Genomic DNA, 24,153 nt, shown 5'->3' on the forward strand with positions numbered 1-24,153 from the left:
CCCCCCCCCCCCCAAAAAAAAAAAAAAAAAAGGACATATCTTACCAAATCATTCCCTGGTTGAACACCAAACCCAAAACATTGCCGCTAATGTCAAACTCAGCATAGGATGGCTGCATGGGGAAAGAAAGGAGAGTGTGTTGTTGCTAGAGGTACCTGCTATCGTTTGCTGCTGGGTATAAGGACTCTTATTTAAAGCTGGTATGAAGGGATTTCTGGGAGGGCTTCCTGCTGCGTGTGTACTGCTTGAATGACCAGCAGCAGTGCGGTGAAAGCAAAATTGGAGCTACCGGGCTGTGGGCTGCTGCTTTTCTCTTGGCTTGCTGAAAATTGGAAAGATAGAAGGAGGTGCTTAGAATTGCTCTGTGTTTATTTCTCCCTGCTAATATAAAGCCAGCTGTGAGCAAAGCAGCCATGGCACAGGACTAGTTTTTACACCCCAGCTGGTGTATCTGGCTACGGACTTACAGTTCCACCCTGGTAAAATATTGAATGTTTAAACAGTGATAATGATGAGCTGGAGGGCAAATGCTACACCAGATATATCCATGTCGGCAGGTCTTGCAGCAGCAGGCTGCTGAAGAACAGAAACAGAGGGCAAAGGGAGAGAAATATGAGGGAATATATGACCTGATGGGTATCTGGTGGCGTTTTGCTCTGTGCTAGCCAGTAGTTAAAATATTCCTTTATACAGAGCAACCTGTCTGATGTGGGTGCTAATGGTGGTAAGTCCAGAAAAGGCTGGTCTAATCTATTGACAGTATTTGTTGTTTTATAAATTACTATTCTGCTAGATTTGCCTATGATGAAGCTACTGTTTCTTCTACATATATCTGCTTTTGTGCACACAAAACTCAGATGACTTTTGGCAGATTAAACGGTGTTTAAAGTTTTTCTTTTACATTTTCTTGGAAAAAAAAGTGTTTGTTTTTTTTTTTACTGCAATGCAGAAAACATGGTTCTAAGAAACGATGGGTGATGCCCTTATATGTTTGAAATGTCCTGTGCAGTATGCTTGTTTTTCACGCAATTGCATGTACTTAATACTGTCAGCAGTTCATAAAGCTGAGGTTGAAGATGTTTGTCTTTTATGCTGAAAACTTGAAGGGACCCTAGTCAGAGTCTTGCTTAGCTGAATGCTCACAGCTCTGGGAAGGGATGGGTGCAAACATTGTTTTCTTTGTTCATTTGATTCTGGTCCATTTCTACTTCAAATCTTTAGCTAGAGGTTAATATTGGCTTCTTTTTCCCATGAAAATAAAGACAACTTTCAGTCCCTGCTGTCCTCTGCCTTGAGTACTTCTGTGTGAGAAGGCTGGGTTAAACAAGAGACTTATTCACTATATACATTAGAAAAACACATATACAATTGTGCTGGTGCTCGTGGCTAGGTTGGGTTAGATGGCCATTACCAAACCATCTTTCACTCCTTTTTCATTCCAGGGCCAGGGGAAAAAAAACCAACCCCTACTTGAGCACCAGTGGAGTAATACATATAGCACCAGGAAGAATATGTGAATCTCCCAAAGATGTAGGAGAAAAAGAGGAGGGAAGCCCATGGTGCTTTCTGCTTTGGGAGCCACTTGGCATGAAAGGAGAGTTTTGCCTTTGCCAGATCGCGGAGTGCCAACCCTGTAGCGTTGCCCCTGTTATGGGCTGCAAATTAATCCTACTAGTTAGTCTTAATAAACCAGGGCCTCACTTTGCTCCTTCTGAGCTCCCTGGGTTGGACTGCTCGTTTGCAAAAGCTGACCTGCTGGAGCATGTTAGTCTGGGCATCCCCTGACAGGTGCTGAATGGGGTTTGTTTCTCAGTGCAAAATCGCCTCCTCGCAGCCTGCCTGGGCTGATGCCGAATGCGAGGGGAAAGGAGAGAGGGAAGTGCAGAATAAGCCCTAAAGCAGCTCTTTTAAATTCCACTGAGAGCTGGAGGATGGATGTCCAGGAAATGTTGGGGTTTTTTTATATATATACATCAAAGAGCGCCTGCAGGACAGAAGAGACTTCCAGCTATTTGTACAACTGAGATCTTAAGAATGAAGAAAACCCCATGTGGTATTTCTAAAGGTTGTTTTGAGGAAAGCATCTAAAAAAAAAAATATCAAAGGCAGCTAATAAAGTGAGAGGAGGACATGGCCAGGAGGAGGAAACCAGAAGCTTCCACAAGACCATGATCTGTGAGCACACACAATGGGAGGAATTTCGTGCTGCTTGGCTGCCAGGGGAGTCCTCTATGCTCTGAAATCCCTTGGCCACCCTGGGAGATGTCCTCTGCCTCCCCCAGAAGAAATACAAAGAGCTCCACAAGCAGCAAAATTCTTGTTATACCCCAGCTGCCCTTGCTTGACCAGCACCCTGTAGACACCTGCAAAGCCTTCCTCTTTGCTCTTCTCCAGACCCCTCCTGGAAACCCTCCCAGTATGACAGCTAGGCAGGTGGTGCACTGCTATAATTGTAATCTTGCAAGGTGTTTCCATCTCTGTCTGAATCCATCTGTTTTTGTCACTTCTTATGTGAAACAATGGACTTTTTTTTCTTTTTCTTCATTATTTTCTTCTGTATTTGTGCAGCTCCAGTACTGGCTGCTTTGGTAATGTAGCCTTTATGAATACCAAAGAGTCCAGTGCTGTTGTGTGCTACACATTCATGAGAAGGGAAGGAAATGCTCCTTGCTCCATTGCAGCAGAAGCAACACTAGCTTCCAGCATCGATCAGAAGACGGTGCTGTGAGTAAAGGATGCTACTGCCTGTGGGGTGGGCAACAAACAGGAAGGTCTGGGGCCTTGAGAAGAGGTATAGAAGGGCGCAAAGGTTTGGGATTATAACAACTGAATGAACATCAGATTAATTTTTTTTTAACTCAACTTCATGTTTTAAAGTCCTGAGGGTGGGGGAGAGAACTGCATTTTTATATGGTTCTTTCTGGGATGGAACTGATTGATCCAGAGAAGTGATGCAGAGACTGCCTACGCCAATTAAATTATCAGACAAGACTGGAAGACCACTGGAAGCATTCAAAAGCAGTCTGTCTGTAGCATTTGACCAAATGGCCCTAAATTACTTCTGTCTTCTCAGCTATAAGATACTGACTTACAAATCCAGCCTCTAGGTCCCAGCACCAACAGTAATTCACAAATCTGACGAAGCAAGCTCGGATGAAATCTCCCACCAGGATGGTTATGTAGGTCACCAGGATATCGGACACAGTGAGCCTTACAAACTCCTGCAATTTAAAACAAGGAAAAAACATTTAGCTCCTATAATTTCAGTAGCCCATTTGGGACTGTATTTTTTTATTAAGCCATTTGTCTTTATATGACAGTAACCTTCAGAAAAGCAAGCCATGAGCAAACTCCCTGCCTATTTTCAAACACTCGGCAGTGCCTAAGCTTTACCTCTGTGCTTGGGAACCATGAGCTCCATTACAGCCATTAGCCCTGATAGTTGCTGTTAGCGTTATTGACTGCACTATGTGTTGTGGCAGCACATAAAACTGAAGCAGAATGTTAATGCTGCAATAATGCTGGTGTAAAACATACATACACTAAGGGTAGTTTTGATTGTGCATAGCTCTGCTATGTCTCAGCTCTGTAACCTTCACGTGGATTCCTGAGGAAATTGCTCAGTGGTAAACAAGAGCTGTGAGGAAGTGTAGAGAGGGGAGATGTGCAAGACAAGAAGGGTAAAATTGCAGGCAGAAGTAAGACTTGTAGCATGGAGATAGCTGGTGTCCCAAGCATTCAAAAGGAAAAACACTTACAAGAAAAGGTTTAAAAGTCTGAGGGGAAAAACCAAGGATCTGGAGGATGACAGATCAGGTGCACTCCCTTCCAAGGAGTGACAGTAGCTGGTCTTTCCCCACTTGACTGAAAACCACTTGGCTAGTGAAGACCCATCGGGTGTACACAGTAATGCATAGCCTCGTAGCTTGGTAAGACCTAGCTATCTATATCAGCCAATAAATACTTGCTTTTACTTTTTAAGTTGTGCATAGTCTGGCTGCAGAACTTCTTGGTGCAAGGTGAAGGTTGCAGAGTGGGTTTGTGGGGTGCAACTCTGAGGACTTGAAGGACACCCTGCGTGCGTTTCAGGGGGGTTATCTTTGCCTAATTCTGCTCTCATCCCATGGCCTCACAATGTGTTAGAGGTTGGGGTGTGTCAGGAGTTCCCTTGAGGCATGTCCTCTCGTTGGGTTTTACTTGTGCTTCAAAGCCGCTCTGCAACATGAACGGAAGTGCAGCAATAAATGGAGAAGACAGGTTTGCTTCAAAGGCACAGTCGTGGCCTGAACAAAAACATGATGCGGGTATGGCTGCAAACTACCCAGCCTTTTGTGCTCTTCAGGGTAAGTGCAACAGAGCTGTGCATGCCCTGGGTGCTTCCAGCTGGCCATTTCACCACCATGGCTTGAGAACCACGGCCAAGGACTTACACTGCCTTGGTGCTGCTATGTGAGAGTTGGGAAAGGAGATGTCATTTGCAAGGAAAACTTCAAGCCTGGAAATGCTAAAAACATCAACAACAACAAAAAAACACCACCCAAAACCAGCCCAGAGAATTACTACGTAATGAATTTCTTACAATGCCGACAGTTGTCTCCCAGCAGGGTCCCCTGGGCACATCTGCGGGATCAAGGGGAGGTGGGGTGGCGGTGCTGCCGTTCCCCACGGACGAGTTGTGGTGGCCAAGCAGCGTCCAGTGCGTGATGTTCTTCACCACATCCTCTTCAGCCAGCTGCAATGAAGAGACCCGCCCAGCCAAAAATGTCAGGAAATAGGGGTTCCAGAGGATGTGTTTGGAGAAACTCAAGGCATTGGGTTCCCCCCTCCTCCCTACCAGTTACCACCCATCACATAAGCATCTGCTTACAACAGAGTTGCAGTGCTGGTAGTAACACAGAAACTCCTTCACTTTTGCCACGAGCAGGGGAGCAGCAGCCCTTCTAGACCGAGAGCAAATCAGGGCACCATGAGTTTTGGGGAGTTAGCAGCCTGATCCCTGCACGTGGAGGAGCCAGACCTCCTGCAAGACTACTGGGTGCAGAGGGAGCCTCCACCCAGTCCTCCTTCCTCACTTGCTTTGTAATTTTTCAGGGCAGAGCAAACCACCTCGATTCCTCCAATTCTTCTCAGCTTAAAACAGAGTCATTTTTTCTGCGGATCAGTTAGACATTTATCCTTTCCTGCAGTTATCTGCTTGCAACATGCTACTAGGATAATGTTAAAGAGGGCAGGGTAGGGGAAGAGGATTATAAACTGTATCCTTGGGGTCTGTGTTAATAGAAATTGCAAATGGTGTCAGATGGAGAAAAAAAAATCGAATTACCCTAACATGCCATGGTTATAGGAGACAATAACCGCTCTCTTTTCAGGGCTGTAAAGAGAAGCTGGAGACTCTCTGGAAACCCCTGTCTCTCGTGAAACCCCTGTGGTCGGTGAGTCTCCCCAGGGCACTGCAGCTGATGCTCCAGAGGATTGGGGATGGGGGAAGCGCGTGCTGCAAAGGGGGTAATCTTCCCTGCTGGCTGCGGGGACAGGCTGCGCTCACCCTCAGCTCTGGAAAATGCTAGTGAACGTGGCTTTTCAGCTCAGCTCTTACTTTTTCATTGACATCATCCATTAAGGCCAACAAAAACGTGTAGAGGTTCCCAAGGAAGAGCGCAAAGATCCGCCCCAGCTGCCATTTCAGCCCGATGCGGGGATGGTAATTTTCTAGTGCAGCGATGGTTTCAAACAGCGGAGGGCAAAACATGCCCAGCAAGGACATCACAATTTCAACCTGCCACATGAGGAAAACGAGATTACCACTAACAGTAACAACAGTGACTATCTTTCTTTGAGCAGAATGGGGGCTGCCAGCAACTGGTTGGAAATTTCTGAAGGATTTATAGAGGGGGGCGAGCCAAAGCGAGCTCAGCTTCTGGCTTTGCTTAGTGTGCAGGCAGCACAGAGTCAGACTTCAGGGCTGGGTTGCACGGCTTGCTCTTGCAGGAGCACGTTTTGTTATCTCAAAGGGATGAGCTCTGAAGAATTTGTTCCCTGGCAGCCCAGACTCATGAATATTCAGGTTCCTCAAGTCCCTCATAGTACTGCTTGCATCAGCTCCGAGGTTCTTATTTTAGTTTCGGAGGAAGCGCAAGACTTGGCTTGTGTGCATAAAGATAATTAGTTGACGCTAATGTTTATTTTCCACGTTCAGCACCTTTGCTTTTGCAATAGGCAATTACGGATTTGCATGGAAGCGCATCAAGGACTCAGTTTTGCAGCTCAAGAAAATATCTCCTAGTGGTATTTTTATTTCTTTATATGGCGCGAGATGCTAAGTTGTACAGTGGTCAATGAGGTCATTGGCAAGTCAGCGTTAGCTCAGGCATGACTTGCAGGCTCTATCTTTTTTTACAGCCCTACAGAGCCTGTTGGCCTGTAGAAACCTGTGTCTGTACAGCTGCTGGCAGGCTCTGACTCACAGGTCTCTTTTTGTGCTTTTCTTTCCAGGAGAGGGAACAGTACCCAGAACTGTATAGATTCAGATCTCAAGTTATCAGCAGAAAAGTCTCAGACATTAAACTTTTTTTTAATAGGATTTTTTTTCTTTGGGAAAAGTTCCCTGAAATAAATCAAAGCATTTTGTGAGAAAGTAGTGTCTTGCTAATGTTTTCTGAGGGAATTATGAAAATGCATGGCTTTGAATTTAATTTGGCTTTGATATATAAATACATGATAATATAGTATACATTGAAATTAAACCTTTCCATAGGTTGAAATAATTGTGGGGTTTTTTTGTGAGGAGCTTCAAGATTTGAACTTATTCCAAAATCAGGCACAGAAAAATTTTGACAACTGAAATTTTTCTGCAGATTCTAAAATCCTATTCCCATAATTCAAGATGGATGATAAAGATCTGAATTTAGCTTTATGTCTGATCATGGACATTTTTAACAACCAGAGAGCTTTCTAGTACAGCAGAGCTTATAAGCATTAATATACAACTTGAGGTAGATTCTTTAGAAAATGGTCAGTGTTGTAAATGCTGAAGATCCATTGACTTTTATTGTGATTTATTGTAAGAGTATTTTCCCCTCTCTGCAGGAGTTGTTAATTTGCCCTGGAAACCCTCAGTGAGACCAATGTGCTTCCCAGCTAAAACAAGTACAAAGGTACTGAAGGGGACTTCCATGCCCTGGTAGGGAACCCCTCTGCCTTGAATGCTGTCCTCAAGCTGGGGCAACAATTATGCTGATGTCCAGTGCAAATTATCACAGCAGAAAACTGGAAGCAAAGTTCCCTTACCTCATTTCTTTCATACCACCCAACATTTTGCATTTTGGAAAACGTCTGGGAGCGTTTCACCACAAAATAAATGAGGTAGCCGCTCCCGCACAAGCAGCATATGATGAGGACATTGGCCAAAACCCGCAGGAACCTCCTCAGGTGGATGTTCTCATCCTTGTTGCTTTCTTGCTCATCCACGATAGACTCCTGAAAAAATAGGGGTGCTCACAAAATTGGAGCGAGTGTCTCGCAGCACCGAGCCTAAGGCAACATCAGATGGTTTTCCACCCTGTGAAATGCAATCCCATGCTATTCTGGCTATATTGAACTTGGTAGTTTGTGTTAAGTTCAAACTAAGCTTCACACAGGCATCCCAGTTTGACTGAAAGACATCAAGTGGCAAACAGCCTGCCATGTCCCAGGGGAACGTGATGGGGGAATTGCACTCTGAAGCAAAACAAATTTTTGTCAAATCCTAAAAAGGGGGTTAGGGTGACCCAGGGCACGGGAGCTGCCATGGTTCAGCGCCATACCCTGAGAGATGTTGTACAGGTACCCAGATTTCCCCTTAAACCTCTGCCATGGTAGGCGCTGGGAGCATCTCCAGAAGCAGACAGAGAAATGCTGGTTAGGGTTACCTTGAAGCTGGTGGTGATGGATGCAAACTTGTTGTCTGCTGTCTCTGGGTTGCCAATGAGGTAGTCCCAACTGGTGAACATTTTCCAGCTGAAAATGAAGTTGTCATCATCCCCATCTGCTGTACTTTCATTGGCATTGCGTGCCATCCTGTGTAAGGACATGTGCGGTAACAAGGTCAGATTGTTTCACAGAGCCACCACGTGTCCTTCAGCTTTGCAAAGCAGCACCGGTGGCTTGGGATTGCTGGTGGGTAAGGAAGGAGCGGGCTGACTGTTCTTGGGGTTTGGGTGCAACTGTCTAACATATGCCATTGCACTTTAGGTTTAAGGAGGACTGAACTGTCAAATTGGGTCTTCAGGTCTATGCAGGTCTTGTATTAAAAACAGCAATGTGGAAAAAAACCTAGCACAGGTGATTAAAGCAGGTTAAGGATTACTTCCACCAGCTAGTGCATGAAGAAAGTCTATTTACAGTGCTTCTGGGTCCTAGGGTACAGTATATGATTATGGCTACCTTTAGTTAGTTAAATTTAGTCAAAAACTACTGGTGCTGTCCAATACACCCACTGCAACACACAGTTTTAGTGAGACTTCAGTAGCTGCACAATGCTGGAGCCAAAGAGCTTGCAGCAAGTCATGCAGGGAGAAAAAAAGGATTATTCTTGTTAATCAGCATAGGAGCAGATATGGCTTCTGCTGTTTCCTCTCTATTATTTGATCCCTGAAATCCTTTTGTAACTCCCACTAGAGTTCCTAGCACCAGTCCCTCAAGGAAGGCGAGACAACAGATGCTGCAATTTCATGGCAAATGTACAGCAAATCCCCATGTCCCACTCCAGCCAAAGGCTCAAGAGGCTCTTGCTGCTGCACAGCCATGGGGCCTGTTTCAGCAGCGATACAAATCCATGGGCTTATCCTTTCTTGCAAAGGAAGGAAAACCTTTGCATGGTGTGCCCTCCAGGCAGAGACAGGGTTTTATTTTTTTTATTTTTGACTTTGCAGAGACTGTCTCAGCAGCAAGAAGTGCCTTGGCTGCATCCTTGGTGCCCTGGGGATGCTGTGGGGGCCTCACCAGTGCTCGGGGACAGTGCACCAGGGGCACGGAGATTGGGACCCCGCTTTAAAACTCCACTGATTGATTTGGGGACGCATCAAAAGCAGTCTGGTAGTGTTTGGCTCTTTTCTGTACCCCTCGCACCATCTGTGTGACTCACATTGGCTTTCAGGGGTGGTTTGTTGCAGTGAAAGGATGGGAAAAGGAGCTTTTGAAATTTACTGTAAGTAAAATCCTCGTTCAGGTACAAAATCCACCTGTTTCATGGCCCTGTAGGAGGAAGTGTTAAAGCAATCCAGGGAGGAGGAGGAGGAGGAAGAGGAAGAAGAGGCCTGGAGAAGGAGGTGGGAGGGTTCAAAATAATGCATGTGAGCACATGGCTGAGGCAGGGGACTGCCCAGTTCCACCCAGCCTGCCAGAGCCTGGGGTGGTGGATGCTGAGGCCGAGTGCATGAACGCAGCAGGCACGCGGCCTCCTTCGCCCCATGGTCCCCCAGCTGTCCATGGCTGGGCTGAGCCATGAGCTGTGCCCATGGAGGGGAACCCAGCTGCGAGACCAACTTGGTGGATTTTGTGGAGAGGGCAATGCCAGCCGTACTTACGATCTTATAACAACCATCAGGCTGTAGCCAAATACGCTGATCCCAACCATGAAATATGCCATCGGTAGCCTGTATTTTAACCAGCCAATTGTCCGCTGGTTATTGTAGTAGCCGTAAAAGAGTGCTGAGTATTTGATGTAGCCCTGGAGGAAAAGCAAAAGCAAACCTTTGTGTAAGCTGTGCAGCTTCTCTTCTGCAGGAAAGAGGTTTCTGGTGAAAACTGGAGATTTAAAACAAGGAAAATCAACTTAGAAAATTTTTTAGTGTCTCATTCTTGGCTGTTTGCTGCCCTGTCACCTTTGCGAGCCATCCTCCTAAAAGCTTATCCTCCTGAGAGAGGGGAGAAGAGGGAAAGCACGTTAGAGGATACTGGCTCAAAACTAAAATGTAGGTTTTACCCATCACTGTTTCATCCCTCACAGAAAAACCTCCTTTTTGCTCTTTGTGGCTATAGCCCACCTGCTTCTCTAAGCCAGTATCAAACACTCAGACCTTGTAGAAATGCTGTAGCAAAGAGGTTTCCCACCATGATATGAAACTTTTCCTTTCAGTTAGGAGGCAGCTGATGCTTGATACCCTGCAGATTTAGTTCCTTTTACTGGCTACCACCTGCAGAGCAAATATAACTAAACACTAAAATCAAAGCATTACTTTCCCGTAGAAAGCAGAGCTCAGATACAATATCAACCATGTTGTCTCAAGTATCTATTTTTTGCTGTACAAACCGTTGGGCATTCCATGAGTGTGCATATCTCCTAATCTGCATTAGCAATCTCTCCCTATTTTTCTGTCATATCTCATCCAATTATCATTGCATATTGTACATCTCTATTTTTTGCCTGCTGTCTTTCAGCTCATAAGTTAAGTGTAGTTAATCAGTCTGGCCATGATAGTTGAGCAAGCCCCCCCTCTGATCAAGCCTTTGGAAAGACCAAAATTGAGACATAACTTGAAGCTTGTATCAGAGGCTGTGTAATGGATCTTGTTTAGAGACATTGAATAATTTACATGGGAAGGGACCTCTGGAGGTCATCTAGTCAAGCCCCCTGCTCAAAGCAGAGCCAATTTCAAAATGAAGTGCTGTGGCTTAGGGCCATGTCCAACTGAGTTTTGAAAATCTCCAAGGATGGAGATCCCACAACCTTTCTGGGCCTCTCCTCCGGTGTTTGACTGCCTTCATTTAATCAATTATACTAAGCTCCCTCAAAGCACTAGGTTTTTTATTCCTAACCTAATATAAAGCTTTGGTATCCCTGGGTGCCACATTAGCTGCGTGTTTGCCCTGCACAAAGCGCAGTGCCACAGGTACAGGACAACTCTGCACATGTTTCTGCCAGTGCTGCTGAGCCACTCAAGGAAATGCAGCAAGCCCGTGGCTGGCACACCACAGCATGGCTGCTTGGGGCTCGTAGTGTGTTATGTATAACGTGTGCTGGGGAGGTGCAATGAAAAAAGCCTCATAAAATATAAAGATAATGTTCCTGGAAGGCGCTAAGTGAAGTTTTTTTCTAAGGTTGTAATCCCAAACCTTTGTCTTTTTGATTCATCAAATGGCGGGGACTGAAAAATTAGTTTCTCTGCCCACATCATCCAGTATGTTCTTTAAACTCCATCTGTGAGACATGGTGTCTGGTGTCCAAGTGAGATTTATTCCTTTCCACTCCTCTAGAAATCCATGATGTGACCTCCTTGCTGCCAAAGCATACATTTTCCTGGCTCCTCTCTCTTGAAATGTATTTTTCAGGATCACAGTATTGACTCTTCATTTTATGCCTGCTCTGAAATATGTTTCCCCATTGCACCTCTCCTGTGGAGCACGCTGGAGTAAGCATCTATTCATTTTTAAAGGGCAAGCCTCTGTGAAGGGCTTTATTTAACATCTGGCTGCAGAGCATATAGGTATACATCGTTGCCCCGTAGCTGGAGATTGCTTCTCAAGCTTGCGTGATTGCTCCCTGCTGTCAAGCAGCAAGGGAGTGGGTACGGGATGGGGACCCGTATGGCAGAGGGGTTCAGAGGATCAAACCCTTGGTGACAGCAGGGGAATGTAGATGTATGTACCAAGCCACAGGCAGGAGACTGGCAGGTCACGGTAGCCAGCCTTTCATGCAATGGTACAGCCTCATCCAAGAGCAAATTTCCTTGCTGATATGTGTATAGTTTATGGTCTGCCAGACGAAATCAGCAGCTGCAGTTCAGCAACACTCCTCCAGGGGTTTTTTTGTTTGTTTTGGGGTTTTATTTTGTTTTTTTTTTTTTCTGGACAAATGAGTTTAAATGCTGCTGCTTGTATTTTGACAGTGTGCTGCTCAAATGAGCTTTTCATTCAGTGCAATGTTATTCAAAATGTTGCTAATTCACCTCTGAATTTTGGATTCTGGCAAGTGGGTGGAAGTGCTGGGAGAGCAAGAGCTGAAAGGATCCTCAGCAGAAAATGGGTGGTGAACGAAGGTCTGGCCCTGTCAGCTTCCTGGACACACCAGTATTTGAAGCCTTATTAATACATTCATTTAAATAATCTGGCTTACATTAAAGTAGTTGTTGGGGTTTCTTTTAGCTAAGGAAATTGTGATGGGTTTTATTACAGAAGAACTGGGTCCCACGCTTGTAATATGTGGGCCAGCGCCAGCAAGCATTTAAAAAATATTTCCAGAAGTAGCAGCTTTGAAAGTCAGATCCCAAGGTATTGGCCACAGCAAAGTATCTTCACCCCCTGCACACATCTTTTTCTTTTTTGGGCCATCCCCTAAAAACACTTAATCCCTTTGGCCTAAATCTTCAAAGGCAAAGAGTAACTGGGGGGGGGAGGGCGGTGTGAGTCAGGGTCGCAGCTAAGCGCTCGTGGGTGGCTGGAAACTCAGGCTTTCCCTTTGGGTGCAAGTCCTAAACTTTGGTTCCAGCTTCAGGCTCATATAAATATTTCAGGGGAACAGGGATGGCAAGGACATGGGGAGCGATCCCCTTCCCAAGGCTATGAGCAACTTCAGTGGTACGGCAAGGTGCCTCCTGCCCGCGAAGGGGGTCCACAGCTTGAACTCGCCTTCCGGCTGCCTGGTTCGGAGCAGCTCTCACGTTTCACCTGTGTGCTGGCTGCCTTTCTAGTTGGAAGTAAAATGGCTCTTGTGCACACAACATTTTTTGTTTTTTTCAGAATAAAATTCTACATTATGAATGTGAGATGATGATATAAATTTCTATAGATTGTTCTATGTAGATTTAAAATACAGCAGAAATGTATTTATTGGGTGTTTTTTCCTCTGAAAAAGGATCTTTTTTTTGCCTGAGTTCACAAGGCAACTCTGTGAATGTGGTTTAAGTGAGTTGCACTGAGCTCATCACTGGGCAGTTTACATAGTCACCTGCTTCTACTGATGCTCATGGAAAAACCTAACTTTGGCTTCTTGTGCTTCGTGAATAAAAATACTCTGTAAATAAAAGGACATGGGATTCCTTTGTTCCCCTTAATGTGGTTGCTCACACTGTAGAAAGTAAAAGCTGTGTTTCCTCCCAGGATGAAGAGACATAACCATTAGCACTGAACAATCTGCTTTAACTTCCTTCATTGTGGAACTGTATAACTCCACTGGCCTTAGTGGATTTTATTTTGTCCTGTTGCACCTCATTGACCCCAGACAGACACATTTCAGGTGGTGTTAGCCAGCCATGTTGGGATGGGATATGTCCCCTTTGGAATAAAGTGCACCTGCTTTGTTCCTGCGAACCCGAGAAATATATGTCTGTGTGTGTTTGTGTGTATACACACACACGTGTGACATATGCCAGCCAGCACATTTGTATCTGGAAGTGGTTCAAATCCATATGCAGGTGCCTGCATGTGCACATGCTGTTTTGGCCAGAAAACTCTGGGGAACCAGAAAGCTTTCGTGGCAGCAGGTGTCTTCATCTTCTGGAAGAAATAGGTGCATTTTTGGTTTATCTTGGAACAAATTCATCCCTGTAGTGCCACTAACTTCTGAAGGGTTTTAGGAGGTATTCAACTGATCTCTTACGATTAATGCTCCTGTGCTTACCTCAAAATCCCAAAGAACTGAAAAATCCATAGCTCTTGCTTGTTCAGCCCGGGGTACAGTTTTCCTTGGCATGCTCCCGTATGGCATTCCCATCAGGACCTGGTGAACATTAATAACAGTGATGCATGTATAGTATAACACACTGTACAGTTTTTTTGAGTTTTATTCTTAATGAGTCCCTTTTGGTTTGCTTTTGGTTGGTTTTCCTTTTTGTTGATTTTAATATATATTTTATTTCTTAATACCAGAGCAGCGGTTTAAAATATTTAGAATTAATTTCACCCAAATAACCAGAGGACTTCCCTTTCCCTGGTAACATCCATTGCACAGGAGGTATTTTGCCAAGGAACTGTAGGCCTCAATGAAGAGCTCCAGTTTAAATGTCCTTAGTTTAGCAAGAAGTTCTTTGCTTGAACTTCATGGGTCTAACGCAATAAAGGGATTAGCTTCATCTGTTTATGCAGGACTCCTCCTTTGAGAGAAGTCAAAAGCACTGGGTCGAGCTTGCAGTATATTTTGTATTATATAGTCTTGAATTGAAAAATGATCTCAAGGTGAGGTGAAGGGCAGTTAGGCTTGAGCAAAAAGCGTATGACAAAATGATACAAAGAACAGTTTTCATGGTACAGCCTCTCCTGATGGCACCATGCAAAGACGGTCTTGCAGCAAGTCCAGCAGCTATTGAAGTCCAGACAGAGAACATCAAGGGCTATGGAGAGTTAATATATTTACAAGCAGACTCTGACTGGTGCCTATCCCAAAATATCTCATTAGCATTTATAGCCTAGAAAGGTCCTAGGATATAATCTGTCACTTAATTTTTAGGGCTATCTAATTAATTTCAAAATAATTTATGGTTAAATGTTTGTTGCCCAGCTATTCTCCATATCGTAACAGCTCAGTAGGCAATGAGTAACAGTACACGTACTTTAAAGACTAAAGCTGTTTAGTCTTCTACCATATGCATAGTTCCTAACAAAATACATTTGTATTGTTCAGTGCTAATGGTTATGACTCTTCATCCTGGGAGGAAACACAGCTTTTACTTTCTACAGTGTGAGCAACCACATTAAGGGGAACAAAAGCACGGTCCTCAGGAGAGACTCTGTGATGCATTTTTTGCTCCATAAAAATCTGCGTTGAACAGAACAGATGCCACTGTCTGCAGATTGCACAGCCTTTAAAGACTGCACTGAGTAATTTAGCCAGAGCTGTAATGGCTACATTAAAAAATTCTTCAATAAACGATCATATAAAGTTGGCGATGAGATCCTTTTCCTTCTCCAAGAACAGTGAGAAATAGAAAAGCTAAAAATAAAACTCTTCCTTGTGAATCATCTGAATTAAAAGTACAGAAAAGGGTTATTTCCCAAACAAATGTTAGTTGGCAAAGTGCTGGGAAATTGTTTGTTCCTTCCCTCAAGGGCACCTCCTGCGGGGCTGTGCCGTGGCTGCCGCCCCAGGGCCGTGCCCCTGGGAGGGCCCAAAAGGGGAGGGTTTCTTAATCACTTTCAGAGCACAGTCCATTTCTTATGGCTCTTACGGACCTGAGTTTGTACCTAGGATTCAGAGATCATGTTTTTCACTTTAGTCAAAATGTAAGGCTAGCCTTAAATTAGGTTTTTAAGCTCCTGTTTTAGCTGCTGGATGGGCAGGATCTTTGATAGCTTTTTAGGTCTCCTGATTTCAATCTGACTTTTGCTCCTGTGTCAGTAAAAGCCTTGTAAGTTGTTCTTTGTAAAGAATTGTTCTTACACATTTCATTTTTCTAAAGCACTGCCTGTTATAAGACACTTGTTTGTGCTATCAGTTTCATGTTCATGTTAAGCAACAGGCAAGATATTACTGAAAGGAGAATTAAGCACTTACCTCTGGAATTATAACCAGTCCAAATATTAACCCAAAAAGGACAAGATTTACTCCATACATCCACCGCAGAAATATGAAGTAGGAAGCGACTGAGGAGCCAAAGTGACCTTAAACCAGAAGACACTTCATGGTTAGGAGTTTAGGAGGGTTAAACTGTCCTCAGCAAGACCTGGGCCCCTTTACCCCCCTTTACCCTCATGTTTCCCCAATGTGTTGCCCAGGACCCTCCCGACAGTCCCCACCACTGATGGAGACAGCAAAGCCCAGAGCTGCCCGGGGTGTGTGCTCCTCGTTTGGCACTGGTGCCCAGGGCGAGCAGAGACTAGGGACCAGGGAGGTGGAGCATTGTTTGGATGAAGGCAAAGCTATCTTACAAAATGTCTCATTGCCACCGCACAGCAACTTCCACTTACTCTCCACTTCTTTTATCTTCATCTCCCAGGGTATGCACTGGGTTTTGAAATTGTCAAAGTCTCTCTTAAATTTCACCCATTTCTGAAACAAGAAAACATTGCAGTGAGCAGAGAGGTGTGAAGAGGGAGGCTGCTTTGTCTGCAGGGCTTTCTAATGTCAGGGTTTGGTAGCATTGCTAGGAGTGGGTGTAAAGTCCAAAGCAAAGACTCTGGTCTGGGTCTGATTTTTAGGACTATTTCAGAAACTACCTTCAATCCAAAAGCCCCCCAAGCCCAAGTGTTCACATTCATTATCTGAGTTTTAACCTTCCCAGGCTTTTGGAAAGCTGCAGTTGTGCTATGAGTTTACCATATTATATAGGGGTGGAAAATTCAAACCTAGCTCTGGATTGAAAGAATTGATGCTGAACCAACTTTATTTAAAACAAAATTTAATTTGATAAAATACTGAGCTTGAATCCTTCCTCATCAGACCAGTGGCTAAACTCTCATTGATTTCTTCATCTCAGGCCTGGCTCCGTTTTTCACTTCTCAATATAATCTCCATGACAACATGCAACTTGGCTACCAACTTCAGTCTTAAAATAGTCATCATTCTCCCTGTTATCTCCTCATTACCAGGGAAGACGAAATTTTACAGGAGTCCATGGGGCAGTGCAAAAGTTTGGCATGGCCTCTCTCCCCTTTAGGGGTACCTTGTCTCACAGATCAAGGTTTTGGAGATTGCAACCGGAAAGCCATAGTTTTCCCTGCTCCTGCAAACCCTCCCTTGCTTCAGGGAAGGTTGCAATGAGATTCAGGTGGGGGGAAATTTTCCCATGTTCTTTCTGTAATAGACATAGATTTGAAGCTGGCTAGTATTTTTTTGAATGCTGGCAGGATGTTTTGTTCTGATTTCCTGGTGTCTCTTTGGCCAAACAGAGGTCAATAAACTCTACCAAAAATGTGCTGAATACATAACCAGGTATCCAACCTTTTTGCTGACATCATTGCAGCACTTACCTTTGCCATCATCATCTTATACGCATACAACTTTTTGCCCTTCCCTTTTCCCAGAGCTCCTTCAAACTTCTCTACAAAAGCTTGTGCCTCCCTAATTGGAAAATAAACAAGCAGGTTATTGAAACAGCAACGGGGTCTTTAGCTTTTCACCTCTGCCTGCACCGGTGGGAAAGCAGCTGCGCTCATGCGAAGGTGGGGGTTTGGTCTCTCTCCACACCCCACGCTGCCACCAGGGTTCTGGCTGCTATCTGCTGGTGGTGTTGCTGGATCATGTAGAACTCGCACACCCACACAGGGCTAGCTAACAAGTCCCCAGAGCACTCATGGTCATGCAGAGATGTGTCCCAAATCTCGTTCCACACTTCTCCCCGAGTGTAGACCAAAAGCCCGCCTGCTCCTCTCACTCCAGAGCTCTCCTACCCCAGTATGCCTGCTATAACTTCTCTCTCCTGGTGCATTGGTCAAGAAGAAAATAACATTGTCTAGTGAAACAAATTCCAAGAGGATGCAGAATTTCCTTCCATGAACACCTCCCTGGATAAATATCAGAGATGTGCAATTGGCACAACAGGATAATCTCAGCGCCAGAGAAATGAGTGTGCACTAGTCAGGAGTAAAATCAAGCTGCAAATTGAAATTAGTTTTAGAGTAGGATTTCAAAGGGAAATACAGAGAAAAGAACCTAGGTAGATACTGTTAGAGTATGCTGAGTTTGTGAATAAAATTGTATCGTATATTGGTGTTGCTAATACATCATGAGAAGAGATTAAATTTCATGAGTTGGGAGGTCTTTTGCAATCCTAAGCCTGTGGGAAAGACGGACTTCTACTTGGTAGAAATAGTTGGCTAGTTCAGCCCATAACCTTGGGAAAATCACCTGCAACTTTATTTGTAAACCTAAAGTGAGATTTCTAAGTCTTGAACATATAGTTTCGCTCTCTTTGTGTTTCGCATTCCTCATCTGTGCAATGGGGCTAATCCTTTCTTGTCTCAGGGTTGAGTTTGTGCAGCCAAAATAACTAATGAATATACAGCACCCTGAAAGCTTTTCTGGAGACCCCTGCACAAGCAATGCAACAATTTTGTTTAGGTTCATTAGCGGGTGGTAATGATTGCCATGGTTCCAGGGATAAGATGAAAGGATGGAGGTATGTTATCAAACGTGATCCTAGGCAGAATTTTAGCCAGAATCCTACACCAAAGGGAAAATATGTCAGAAATAATACTGCTTTGCTTTTTTTTCTTTTCTTGCAGAACTTTGGACTTTTAGGGTCATAAGATTTAATTTGTAATGAGCTCAGGCCCGTAGCATGCCTGTGAGACAGAAAAGCTGCTTTAATACAGTTTCCTTCTATAGATCTTTACCCAGATTTTCAGAAATACTTGGCAGTGTTCAAGGCTCTTGATTTTAATGGAAGATGGAGCAGGTCTTGGCCTTCAGGGTGTAAAAGAGAGAAGCAGAGACACACAGTGACTGCCAGCCTTCACAGCCTGGTCACTGCAGCTCTGAGGAGCCTCTTGGCAAACATGGAGAGGGGGCATCACCACTCCCTGTGGGGCTGTGCATGCCTTGCAATGCTATTTTGAAAGCTCTCCTGGTAGAAAGGGGTTTCAGAGGATTTTTAACCAATAGAGCTGGGATTTGAATCATTGCCTCGACATGGGAATGATTTGTTATCAGCTGTTCCCTGTTGACCTGTGGGTTTTGATTTCCCTGGCCTGCCCTGCCCCACCGCCCCCCATTGCCCTGCACTAAGGGGGCTCTGCAGCTGCCTGAGTTGTTCCCACATTCAGTGTGGGCTGGGTGGCAATATTATGTTTGCTCCATAAACCTCTGCAAATAATACAGCATTTTTTCCAAGCAGCCCTGTCTCAGGGGTGTGAAGTAACATGGTGCTTTGCTGCTCTGATTTCTGTCTGACAATGGGCATGAATAAGCAAACCAGGGCACAGAGTTTGCTTTAACAAGTAGCCTGACAGTAGTGAGTCATTTGGTTTTAAATACAAGGGTAGAATGACCTGGCCATGGGTATCAGTTGAACAGATTTGCACCTTGTCCGTTCTTTGGTTACAGAGCCTGAAAATCAAATTCCACATTTTAACTCTGATCATTTAAACCCAGACAGGCTGGCCAGGCTCTGCCGGTCGCTTTTTCTGAGACTGGGGTGTTACAGTAGCAGCAGCAAATATGCAATTTCTAGGAAAGGCAAAGTGCATCTGACAGTCAGCAAAGACCCCAGGGGTGTGGGTTCCTGGTGTGATAGGTACCTGAGCACCGAGAGCTTCTTCACCATCCTCCAGGGCTTGTTCCTCATGGTGGAAATCAGTTTTTTCTTTTGCTCCACCTGCTCCATCAGCATTGCGAGCTCTTCCTCTGACAGTGACTCCTCGTCGGATGAGTTGGAAGAAGCAGAAGAAGTACTGGGAGAGACAAAATAAAGGGCACAAAATAGAAAAACTCACAGGAGTTTGAGGGAAGGTCTTGCTTGGGGTGGGCACAGTGCCGCTGGCCCCCGGGGATCCCACTCTGATGTGGGCACAGTGCCTCACTGTCCCCTGGATCGGTGTGATGCCAGCACGACCCCTTTGCACTCAGGGCAAGGCTGCTTCCAGCCAGGATAATGAAGAGGCGATTGCGCCTCACAATAACTCACCCAACTTTGTGCTTTGGATCATGCTTCAGCTACAGAAGCATTGCCTAGGGCTACAGCTGGCTCTGGAGAAATGTTTTTCACATCGTCAGAAGGAAATGGAAGATATGGGGAGAAGCAGAGGGTTGGGAGAAGCAAGATTTGGAAGAAGAAGAGACTTGAAAACATGAGAGATCCATTTTAACCTGAATGTTTCCATACAACAACCAAAAAAATGTGCCCAGGTCTGAGTCGCACAAGCTGTCTTGTTTAAGAGTGCTTTTCTACCCCCAGCTGTAGGCGCTAGGACTCCACTACATGCATGGATCTGATCCTGGCTGAGAAACGATAACGACAGAAGACCTTGGAAACAGTTTGGTTGTGTGGCATTTTACACTATTGTTTTCCACTGTTGTATCTCTTTTGGAGAGCAGTAACTTATTTGCAGTCTATTGGTTTTGCAGTTCTAACCCATACGCCACTGGCATGTTGATACTGCTGCCAGTCTGACACAAAGCACCGTACTCAGGGATTGTTTAATTACCTGTTTTTCCTGCCTGTCTTCTGTTTGTTCTCCCCCTCCTTTCCTTTCTTGTTTGTTTTCCTTGCTTTGTTTTCTGACTCCTTTTGCTCTTTGGTAGGAGCCTTTTTGCCTCTCTCTCTCTGCCGGCTTCCTTCCTCTCCTGCCTTTTTTCCATCACTGTTTTTTCTTTGGTAGTTTTTTCTCCTAGAAGCTCTGTTTTGTTGGCTACAACTGTCTTCCTCTTTGCTCTCATCATCATCTTTGTTTTTCTCTTGCTTTTTCCTTTCAAGTCTGCTTGCTCTGCCGGTTTCCCTGAGGGGCTGTTTCTTAGGTGTCTTGTCCTTTACTTCATCTTCTGCAAGGGTAAAAAACAAGTACTTTGGGAAACACTTAGCTTTCCATGCTGGCAAAATAAGGATTCATCAGAAAAGCGCAGGCAGTCAGGATGCCTGATGCAAACCCTGGCCAAGTCAATGAGCAGACACCCGTTGACCTCGGTGGGCTTTGCGTTGTGCCCTGTCCAAGAACCACGTCCAACTCCTTGGTTATGCAACTCCCATATAAGGCAGTATGACTTCTTTTAGCACATCAGTGACTGATATGTGACCATAAGAAAACTGGAAATTAGTTACAAATGCAAAAGCCCATCCATTAGAGAGCACAGACATCTTCCTGACCTGTAAACACACCAGAGCAATGGAAACAGAAATTGCAGACAGTTAAAAGAGTGTATAGTGTGCTTGTTGGTGCAATGTCCTTGAAAGCTGTTTACTTTTCAAGGCTGGGGATGGAGGTCTTCTATTTATATAGAGAAAGGGTACAGCTTAGGCAGCACCAGGTCTTGTTTCTCTGAGTTTTCTTTTCTATAGGAAGGTCTATATCCAGAGAAGAAAAAAAACAGATAGTCTCTGATGCACATTTCATTCTTATTGGCATTGCAAGCTAAAAACCTAATTTGTCCAGAAGTTGGAAGTGCTTCCAGTTTGAAGGATTGAAATGGAGCATGATTTAACTGCAGAATATTATGGAAAGGGGAAAAAAAACATTCAAAAAACCTCAAGCCCCACCATCCCTTTACCACCAAGTGCATTAAAATCAATAGTAAGTTTTCCAGATTCTTTTTGGAAAATTCTCTAATTTTCCAAAATTTCTTACTGATGAAAATAGAGTGTTCAAACAAACAAACAAAAAAAGAATTTGTAATTTTGGCATTTTCCCCAGGGTTGGAGAAATTGTAATGGAAGAAGGAAATTGTGCTGGAGTAGGATCCAGAGTGAAAAATGAGCAGCCTAATAAGTGAGGAAAATAGAAGCAAAAATAATTTGAGTATCTGCATTTTTGTTTTGGTGAAAAGTTAGAAATTAATAACAAGAAAATAGTTTTTGCTTGCTAGTGGTAAAAAATTAGTAGGTGGTGGTTGTCACACTTGTCACTGGGAATGAGAAGGAGCTTTCAACTTATTTCTCAAGAGCCATTAGGTAGGTTTCAGTTACTATGTAATGATGCATCTCAGCTGAATTTCAGTTAGCGATCTAGGTCAAAGGACCACCTACCCTCTTTGGGAAAATGTTCATTTTGGGCAGCCAACTATCACGGTTTTTATTTGCAACCTATCGAATATTAGATTAAATGTGGAGCATTAATTTGTTACTTTAATCTTATTTCCTTGTTTGCCTGTATGGGAAAGGTGGGTATGATTAAAAAAATAAATCCCAGTAATTTGCTAATTACTTTCTCATATTTTATGGATCATACAGACACGGTTGTCAACCATTTTTGCAGTACATTCATATCACCTATCCAGTGCTGTTATGATCTTATCTCTTAGCTGTCTCTCTTTATTTAGTGTTATAATCTTACCCCTTAACTATTTCTCTTCATTTACTATACACACAGGGTTAAAGCTGTTTTTAATACTGTCACTGGCTCTTCCTGATTTTCCTAACAGCCATCAGTCTGCCTCCAATCCATTTTCATTTTTATCTTCTTGTGGTCATGATTAATCAAGATACCAGTGTGTTATGGTCTAAGCAAGCTTTACAGGGAGGGCAAGCAGGACCTCGGTGCAGTGCAAAGCAGTCCCAGCCCTGCATAGGGTGATGCTTTACTGCGATGCCTGGTTTACTAGGGATGACTGCCAAGGGACGTGGGATCTGACAGCCTCCTACTCTAGGAATGTGGATGAAAAGGGACAGACTGCTTAAGAATAGTGGCTTACATATCAATATTATAAGTCAAACCTAAAGGGAAAAATCTGCTTGCTTACAAGTAGCTCATGAAACGGTTGCTGTTGTAGAGTAAGTCACAAGCCAGAGAGGAAAAGAAAAGGTATCACCTCCTGTATTTCAAACAAGACCGCATTTTTTAATCTCTACGTTACCTTCACTCTCTGTGTCACTTTCGACTTGTCCATCAATCTCTATTCCAGCTGCAAGACAAAGAACAAAGAGTAATTGCATTTGTTGCTGGGATTTACACAGGCGGTGCTTTACACAGCTAGTCCTTAAATGCGAGCTGAGCTTGGCAGAACATCCCTTATTGATTATACATTATATTCTTTTCCTACAGTGATGCTCTTAATATTTACTTTAGTTTGGCAAGCTGACAAAAGTTCCCTGCATGAGCAAAGTGAAATTGCATGATCTTTGAGAGATGCAAAATGACGTGCTTGGAAAGTCATGAGACATTTTCTCAAGTATTTGGCAGCATCCAAACTGAAATGATCTCGTAGTGATACCAACCATCTTCCATGATGACCTGTAAAGCACATTTCTTTTTCTTCCCCATGACAGCCTCCCGTCTTTTGCACAGACACCGTAGCTGCTATGTTGCGCACGCACACCCCAATCATATACGGATTACTCTCTCTTCCAGTGCCCATGTGCTTGTCTCCTTGGCACTGCAGACAGACGGGCACATCCAGCCACTGGTGACCTCCTGCTTGCGAGCCATGCGGGCAGGGGAGGGTAGGGAGGGGTGGGAGAGGCAGAGAAGACCCGGGCTCTGTCTCAGCCCACCCAAACACTTCGCCTTCGTCTCCCTTCTCCCTGTGAAAAAGCACCTGTCGGCATTACATTGCATTTCATTATTTAAACATGAAGGAAAGCCCTTTGGTGGATACTTGGTGGTATCGTATGAAACACAGACACAAGTCACGTCTGGTTCTGACATAAGATGTGGCTGGAGGCTTTGAAAGGATCAATTTTCTTAATGCCATATTCTTTACTGACCTGCATCAATCTGTGTAACCCTGCTAGTCATTCTTCTGCACCTTATTAAACCTCTCAGTGCGGTACCCCTCGGGGCATGGCTGTGGGTCACCTTTTGTCCTCCAGGTATGTCCTTTGTAGGGGACTCATGAGCTAATAGATGCAGCAAGGAGTCAGGAGTCAGGACACCAGGATCTCTCTTTCATTTGCTCCTCTATTCTCTGTGACCTTTGCATACTCATTGCACTTGCTGGTAAAATAGGATAGATTTTCCTTCTAGGTGCTCTGAGGCTTAATTAATTAATGTGAGACCCTCATTCAGAAGGTCCTTTAGTACTGCAAAGTATTGTATTGCACGTTGCAGCTTGCAGTCTTTCAATGGGCTAAGATAGGTTTGTCTGAGCAATCTCCAGTTAGCTCAGATGCTCCAACCTGCAGCATCTGCCCCAGCTGTGGCTTCCTTGGAGAGCTGGTGCATCCCCAGCACAGGGTTTCTCCTGCAGGGTTTCTCATGCCTGCAGATTTCCCGCAATCTGCAGGCATGCGGATTGCGCAGGAACAGTTTCCGAAGAGGAAAGCTTACCCTCACGCCATCCATGAAGTCTGCTGCGGACCCGCTGGCTTGCATGGGTGTCCCTTGGGGGACCTGGTGTGGTGACAGTACACAAAGACTTTTTTCCAAGTGTTGGCAGGGAGAGGGTTAACTCCCTCCTTCCCTCCAGAAAGAGAGGAATGTTGTGGAGATCAACTTGAGGCTGCTGCCACCAGTGACGCTTGCAGATGACTCCTGCTCTGGGTCAGGTGCAGCACCTGAGGAGCTGCCAGCCTGAACCTTGCTTGGGGGACCTGGTGTGGTGACAGTACACAAAGACTTTTTTCCAAGTGTTGGCAGGGAGAGGGTTAACTCCCTCCT

The 24,153-nt window shown here is 44.5% G+C and overlaps 1 protein-coding gene across 1 annotated transcript in view; it reads right to left on the minus strand.

The window, feature by feature from the left end:
• The window catches only part of TMC2 (transmembrane channel like 2), a 36,414-nt gene extending 12,546 nt beyond the window's left edge, over positions 1 to 23,868 (minus strand). Inside the window, exons 1-15 of the mRNA XM_009290460.1 lie at positions 23,673 to 23,868; positions 22,412 to 22,459; positions 20,053 to 20,386; positions 19,147 to 19,299; positions 16,879 to 16,969; positions 15,877 to 15,958; positions 15,464 to 15,570; positions 13,595 to 13,693; positions 9,564 to 9,706; positions 7,908 to 8,055; positions 7,288 to 7,476; positions 5,597 to 5,776; positions 4,580 to 4,732; positions 3,093 to 3,221; positions 45 to 112 (exon numbers count right to left, since the gene is read on the minus strand). Coding sequence (XP_009288735.1) covers positions 45 to 112; positions 3,093 to 3,221; positions 4,580 to 4,732; positions 5,597 to 5,776; positions 7,288 to 7,476; positions 7,908 to 8,055; positions 9,564 to 9,706; positions 13,595 to 13,693; positions 15,464 to 15,570; positions 15,877 to 15,958; positions 16,879 to 16,969; positions 19,147 to 19,299; positions 20,053 to 20,386; positions 22,412 to 22,459; positions 23,673 to 23,868 — 2,120 coding nt within the window. The remainder of the gene's footprint in view (positions 1 to 44; positions 113 to 3,092; positions 3,222 to 4,579; positions 4,733 to 5,596; positions 5,777 to 7,287; positions 7,477 to 7,907; positions 8,056 to 9,563; positions 9,707 to 13,594; positions 13,694 to 15,463; positions 15,571 to 15,876; positions 15,959 to 16,878; positions 16,970 to 19,146; positions 19,300 to 20,052; positions 20,387 to 22,411; positions 22,460 to 23,672) is intronic.
• Between the last annotated feature and the right edge of the window lie 285 nt (positions 23,869 to 24,153).

The sequence above is a fragment of the Aptenodytes forsteri genome, unplaced genomic scaffold (assembly GCF_000699145.1).
Source record: "Aptenodytes forsteri isolate BGI_AS27 unplaced genomic scaffold, ASM69914v1 Scaffold426, whole genome shotgun sequence".
NCBI classification, from domain to species: domain Eukaryota; kingdom Metazoa; phylum Chordata; class Aves; order Sphenisciformes; family Spheniscidae; genus Aptenodytes; species Aptenodytes forsteri.